This window comes from Culicoides brevitarsis, chromosome 1 (assembly GCF_036172545.1).
Source record: "Culicoides brevitarsis isolate CSIRO-B50_1 chromosome 1, AGI_CSIRO_Cbre_v1, whole genome shotgun sequence".
Lineage (NCBI taxonomy): Eukaryota > Metazoa > Arthropoda > Insecta > Diptera > Ceratopogonidae > Culicoides > Culicoides brevitarsis.
In genome coordinates, this window is record NC_087085.1 from 9,989,692 (window position 1) to 9,997,339 (window position 7,648).

The following is a 7,648-nucleotide window of genomic DNA, read 5'->3' on the forward strand; positions in this document are numbered from 1 at the left end:
ATTTTTAAAAGGAAAAAATATTAATTTTAATTTATTTCTTTAATTTTTAATTAATTAATAATTTTTTTATATATATTTTTAATTTAATTTTTATTGAAAAAAAATCATTAACAAACTTTCCTTTTATTTGGTTTAAAAACAAAACAAAAAATAAATAAATAACGAATTTTTGTGAGAAAAAAATTTGAACGAATTTTTTTACTTCAAAATGTCTTGAGCGCCCTCTATTGTTCATTGAAAGAAGCTCAAATTCATTTTTTTCAAAACAAAAAACGACGGCAACCCTATTTTTAAAAAAAAATATTCCATAACAAAATAAAAACATTTTTTTTTTCTAAAAAGCTATTAATGATTTATTTTACATTTGACTCAAAAATAAAGAAAAATGTCTCTTAACGTTTTCTACAACAAAATTTATCTTCAGCGGCTTTTTCTTACTTGCTCGCTACGCCATACAAAACGCCAAGAACCAATGCCGTGACGGTAAATCCTTGCGCTACAACACGAGTTCGCATCATAATTTGTGACATCTTTCTTCTGCCTTGTCGAAAACTCCACAGTCCGTAGGTCAAAGCGCCCGCTGTCGCAAGACATCCGATCGGCACGAAGGGATTTTGTTTGAATTTACGCACAAACTTTTGCACTTGCGTTTCGGCTCGTGGCAAGTTATCGATGTCCTTTACCATTTGAACCCATTCGAGATCGCTCTCCGACGGCGGTTGAGACATCCTGAAAGTTATTCCGGGCGAAAATTAATCGAAAAATTGCGTTATTTTTAATTTAACTTTGTTATTACGCGACAAGAGAAAAAGTTGTGTTTGTATATTTTGAATGGGGAAATGTGTATTGTTGAAACAGCTGATTGGAGTGACGTTCATGAATTGCATTGAAGAACAATTTTTAAAAATTTTAATCAAAAGAAAACGTTTAAATATTTAAAAAAAATATTTTTTTTTTATAAAATTTTATTAAAAATAATTTTTTTATTTATTTTTCTTTATTTTTTTAAAATAAAAATTTTGCCGGAGGTATTTGCTGGTAAATTTTTTTTACGTCTCTCAAGAATTTTTGTTTTTTAAATTAAGTTTTTTATTGATGATAGAATTTTTTTTAATTTTAAAAAAATAATTATTTTTTACGCAATTTATTTAATAATTTCAAATAATTAATAATTTAAAAAATTAATTAAATAATTTAACAATAATAAATAAAAAAATAAAATTAATAAATAAAAAAATAAAACTAATAATAAAATAATTAATTAATTAACAAGTAAAAAAATTAAAACTCACATAAAATTTTAAAGAAAATAATTTCATTTAAATTTTATTTTAAAAATTAATTTTTAAATTTATTAATTTATTTACACATTTTAATTTTTTTAAACCATATAAAAAATTATTTTTCAGCTTGATCTCAATTTAACATCTCTAAATTATTTTTTTTAAATGGAAATAAACAATTTAACTCATTATTTTTTTTATCATTCGAAAAAAAATAAATTTTTGACAACTGTTAAATTTCAATACATTTTCAGTCCAGTTGTATTAAAATATTCACCATGAAAAGTAGCAACAAATTTTTTCTCTTAATTTTATCTTTAAATCAAATATTTGTGCTTGTTGAAGGCAAATTTAACTATCGCGTATCAAAAATGACCGATTATAAAATTACTTGTCACGAAAATTTTTTCAAATGCAATTATTGGGTAAATTTCACCAAAAAGGGCGATCCTTACTCTTATTTAATAAATTTCGAAGCTGACGTTATAAAACACGGAATGAAGCATTTAACCGTAAAAAATTTAAAAAAATCTAAAAAATTTAAAATTAATTCATAATTTTCCTTAGAGCAACATGAAAATTTTTATAAGTCCAGATATAAGAAAAACAGAATATAAGAAAGTTTTGGATATAAATACTGATGTGTGCAAATATCTAAAGAAACGCAATCAAGGAAATTTAATTGCCAGTTATTTTTGGGGATTGCTTGGAAGTTTCGGAAAACTTCCCACAAAATGTCCTATTCCTTCAGTAAATTTTAATTTTTTTAATTAAAAATTTTATTTTATTTTTTTTTTTTTTTTTTTCAGCAAAAATATTACATTTACAATTTGACAGGAAATGAATTTGGTCTCCCAAGTTTTAGCCGCATGTATTCAGGATCAGTTGGAAAAACTGATATTTTAATGGAATTCTATACTTTTGTGAAAATTAAACAAGAAACTACGTTGGCGATGAAAATTATTTTCGTCGGGGGAATAAATTTTTAACGGAAATTTTTAATTTTTTTTTTAACGTTCACAGCTCTCTCTGATGGAAACAATTAAAAGTACATTTATTCAAATTTGGAAAAAAAACGAAAAAATATAAATTTTTAACAAGGAAGTCTCGAATTATCAAATTTTTATCAGATTTTAGACAATAAGATCAATTTTTTTGCATTTCATTTTGATCGGTCAATATGAAAAGTTTAAAAATATTTTTTGTATTTTTAATTTTTTATGTTCAAGGGTTTCAGGTGAGATTTTTTATTAATTTTTATTTGAATTTAATTTTTTATTCTTTTTTTATTTAAATTCAAATTTTTTTATTAAAATTTAATTTTTTTTATTTTTTTAGTCAATGTTCGTTTCACGCCTTGATGAATTAAAAATTTATTGCAATCCGAATGTTATAAATTGTACCAAATGGGTAACTTACGTCAAAAAAGACGACCCATTCACGTACTTGATTAATATTGAAGGTGACCTCTTTTTGCCTGGATTAACAAATTTGATGGTAAATTTATTTTTTTTTAATTTTTCATTAAATTTTATTAATTTTTTTCTTAGAATCATATAAAAACATTTGTGAGTCCTTTGAAAAAAGGAATGAAGCCCATTCAAACCTTGGACTTGAACACTGACATGTGCAAATTTTACCAAAAGAAAAATCGTGGAAATCCCTTTGTGCATTATTTTCTCACTTTAATGCGTAGATTTGGCAAAATACCAACTAAATGTCCATTACCAACGGTAAAATTAATTTTTTATGAAAATTTTAATTTTTAATATTTTATTTTTATTTATAAAAAGGGAAGATATTTCGTTCACAATTTGACGACAAATGACTTGGGAGTCCCCAGTTTCAGCGGCGCCATGGGAATGATGGGATCCAGCAATATAATTGTAGAGCTGAATTATTACCAAAAAATTAAAAATAAAATTCTGCCAATTTTTAATGTTACTTTTATCGGCGGATACAAATTTATTTGAAATTTAAACACGTACTAAATAATTTTATTCAAATCTGCCAAAAATAAAAAAAATGTGGAAGTGACCAATTATTTTATCATTGAAATTTTTAGAGGAAATCTCTTCCAAAACCAGTTTTATTTGGGCGATTAACATGAAACAAGCTTCAAAATGTGCATTTTTAGTCATTTTATATTTTTTTCTGTTACCGAAAGTGATTCAAGTAATTAAAAAAAATTTTAGATATAATTTTTTTCAATTTAAAAAAAAATATTTTTAGTCTAACTTCGTACTTTACCTTGAAAAACTTGATGTTGCTTGCAATCCAAGTAAATTAAGATGTTATTCATGGGTCAATTACGATAAAAATAATGATCCTGCTAGCTTTTTGATAAATGTTGAAGTAGATTTTTTGGTTTCAGGAATTACGGCATTGTTGGTAAGATCTATAAAAACATAAAAAAAATAATTAATTAATTTAATAAAAAAAAAAATAAAATAAAATAAAATTAATTAATTAAATTAAATTAAATTTTATTAAATTTATTAATAAAATAAAATTTTAAAACTATTATTAAAAATAATTTTTAGGATAATTTACAAATATTTGTGAGTCCAGTTGGAAAACGAAAGCAAACTCCCAAAATGTTAGATTTGAAAACCGATATTTGCAAATTTCTTCAAAGGCGAAATCGTGCAAATATGTTTGTAGATTATTTTGTCAAATTGTTCAAACGTTTTGGTAAAGTACCAAGTTGTCCAATAATGAAAGTAACATTAAAAATTTAAAATAAAAAAAAATATTTTAATAAAAATTTATTTTTTTTAGGGAAAATATTACGTTTACAACTTGACAACGAATGACGATGGAGTTCCAAGCTTTGCTGGATCAATGGGAATTTTAGGAAAAAGCCGTGTTGTCGTTAAATTAATTAATTTTGCCAAAATTAAACAAAATATTTTTCCATTATTGAATGTAACGTTCATTGGAGGTTTCAAGTAATTTCACAATTGGAGAATATTATTAAAAATAATATTTTTTTTAAATATTTCAAAAACAAAAAAAAATAAAGTTTTAATTTCAATCAATTAAAATTAATTAAAATAATTATTAAAAGTTAATAAAATAAATAAATTTTAAATTTTTGTAAACTTTTAAAAAGACGACGATTAATAAATTGAGATGCTCAAATACCCGATTTGTCAATAAACTGCAGTTCAAAATTTTTGTGAATAATATTTGTAAAAAATATGTGAGAATATTTCATTGGTCTAAAAATGACTTTAAACGTAAAATAGGCAACAAACAACAAAATCATTTAAGTTTTCCATCCGAGGAAATCGTTGGTCATTAAAATCCGTTAACCATTATTTAAAAAAAAAGTCTTTGAAAAACAAATACATTATAACTTCAACCTTTAACATGAAAACTTCTAAAATTCCTTATCTCGTAATTTTATATTTTTTCATCTTTTACAAACCGTTTCAGGTAATTTTTTTTTTTAAATTTTATTTTTTTTTTAATTTTTAGCAAATTTAATTATTTAAGTGTTTTTTCATGACTTACATTGATGAAATTCAAGCAACATTTAATCCAGATATTTTGAAATGCAAATGGTATATAAACTACACAAAACAAAACGATCCTTCAAGTTATTTGGTAAACGTAGAAGTAGAATTGCTTCAATCTGGAATTACTTCTTTTGTGGTAGATTTTTATTTTTTATGAAAATTAAAATTAAGCTGTATAAAAAATTTTTTAGAATGTTTTACAAGTTTTTGTACATTCTCATGGAAAATCAAACGAGGCCAAGAAAATTTTAGACCTGAAAACAGATTTTTGTAGATTTTTGTCAAGACGAAGTAACGCAAATTTTGTCATCAGTTATGGCGTCAAAATAGCCAATAATTTTGGAAAACTTCCAACAAAGTGTCCAATTGCTCCGGTATGTTTTTTGAAACAAATTGAAAGATCAGGAATAAAATTTTGTGCTTTCAGGGAAAGTATTATGTTTACAATTTAACGACAAATAAATTTGGGTTTCCAAATTTCGCTGGAGCAGTAGAAATATTGGGAAAAAGCAAAGTCATTATAAAATTTTTTAACTATGGCAAAGTAAAGCAAAATACGAATGTTTATTTCGTAAATGGAACAGTAACAGGTGGTTTCGTGTAAAATTCAGGATATTTTTGCGATTTGATTTATAAAAAAATAGAAAAAGGGAAAAAATAAAGATAAACAATAAAATATTTTTTTAAACCTCAAAACTAATATGAAAATCAAAGCAGAAATATATCATGGAAGTTTTCAATTAAATTCGAACGTAATCAAAATCTATTCAGTAGTTTTTTGAATAATAATCTTGAATTATAGCATTTATTGTGCAACCACGGATATGAAAGCTTCCAATTTTTACTTATTAAAATTTTTATATATTTTTGAATTTTTTAATCCAATTCATGTAAGAAAATTTTTATTTTAATTTTAATATTTTTTTTTATTTTTTTTATATTTAATTAAATTAAAGCCAATTTTTTTGACCTATATTAACAATGTCCAATTATGGTACAATCACGATGTTGGAAATGGTAAATATTGGATAAATTATACGAAAGAAAACGATCCTACAAGTTATTTAGTGAACGCTGAGTTCGAAGTTGTAAAACCTGGAATCACTTCTTTTATTGTAAGTTTTCATTTTTTTAGTTAAAAAAAGTAAATATTTAAAAAAAAATCTTCAGAACATTGTAAAAGTTTTTGTACATCCAAATGGAAAACCAAATGAAGCTAAAAAAGTCTTAGACTTGAAAACGGATTTTTGTAGATTTTTTTCAAAACGAAGTAGCGGAAACGTGTTTATTAATTATGCTCTCAAATTAGCTACGAGTTTTGGTAAAATACCAACAAAATGTCCAATTCCTCTCGTAAGATTTTTTTTTAATTAAATAAAAATTCTTAAAATGAAATTTTGTTTTTTTTTTCAGGGAAAATATTATATCTATAATTTAACAGCTAATAAACATGGATTTCCAAAATTTTTTGGATCAGTAGGAATTTTGGGAAAAAGTCAAGTTATTATTTACCTTTTTAATTATGGCAAAGTGAAACAAAAAACAAATGTATTTATTGTCAATGGAACTATTAACGGTGGTTTCATGTAAAAATGGCGTTGATAAAATTTAAATTTTATCTTGATTTTGAAACATGAAATTTTTCAATTATAATGCAGCGTCATTAAAATTGAATCAGTATTTCGCGAAAAACATCTCAAATTTGAGTATTTATTGTTCAACTTCAAGTATGAAAACTTCAAAAAAAATTTTGTTAGCAGTTTTATATTTTTTTGAACTTTTTAAACCCATTCAAGTAATAAAAATTCAGTTAAAAAAATTTAACTAAATTAAATTAATTTATTAAAAAATATTAAAATTAATAATTATTTTATCTATTAAATAATAAATTATTTAAATTCAAGATAAATTATTTAATTTAATTTTAATAATAATTAAAAAATAATTTAATTAATTTAATTATAATTAAAGCCCATCATTTTCACCTACATTGATGAAGCCAAAATAACATTCAATGAAGATATTGGAAAATTGAAATGGTGGATCACGTACGCCAAAAAAAATGATCCTTCGAGTTATTTAGTAAACATTGAAGTCGAAATTTTACAATCTGGTATCATTTCTGCTACGGTAAGTTTTCAAATAATAAAAATAATTAAAAGTGCGAAACAAAAATTAAATTTAAAATATTTAGAACATCATACAGGTAATTTTGATCCCGAAAGGTAAAAAGAACGAAGAAAAGAAAATTTTAGATTTAAAAACAGACACCTGTAGATTTTTATCAAAACGAAGAAACGGAAATGTTTTTGCCGATTATGCCATCAAATTAGCGAATGGTTACGGAAAAATACCAACAAAATGCCCAGTTGTTCCGGTTTGTGTTTTTTTTATTATTATTTTTTTTTTTTCTGTTAAAGAAATTTAAAATTTGTGTTTTTATTTTAGGGAAAATATTACGTGCACAATTTAACAACAAATCAAAATGGATTTCCAAATTTTTCTGGAGTAATGGGCATTTTAGGAAAAAATAAAGTTATTGTAAAATTTTATAATTTCGGAAAATTTAAGCGGAATTCCAATGTTTATTTTCTAAATGGAACTGTTATCGGTGGTTTCATGTAAACTAAACCTTTCGAAATGAAAAAAATTAAAATAAAATAAATGAATTATAAAATAGAAAGGAAAACAAACCATAAAATTTTTAAATTATTTTGAAGCGTCATTAAAATCGAATCAGTGCATTTTTTCGAATAAATATTTTAAATAAGATCATTTATTGTTCAACTTTAAATATGATAGCTTCAAAATTTTATTTGTTAGCAATTTTATATTTTTTTG

General features: G+C 23.5%; 1 protein-coding gene across 1 annotated transcript; it reads right to left on the reverse strand.

Annotated features, from left to right (window-relative positions):
- Positions 1–332: 332 nt before the first annotated feature.
- On the reverse strand, positions 333–849 carry LOC134837963 (HIG1 domain family member 2A, mitochondrial). Its single transcript, XM_063853362.1, has one exon. The coding sequence runs from the start codon at positions 726–728 to the stop codon at positions 435–437; it is 294 nt and encodes a 97-aa protein (XP_063709432.1). The 5' UTR covers positions 729–849; the 3' UTR covers positions 333–434.
- Between the last annotated feature and the right edge of the window lie 6,799 nt (positions 850–7,648).

Coding starts and splice junctions, on each gene's coding strand:
- LOC134837963 (XM_063853362.1), bottom strand. CDS start 728: ATGTCTCAACCGCCGTCGGAGAGCGATCTCGAATGGGTTCAAATGGTA.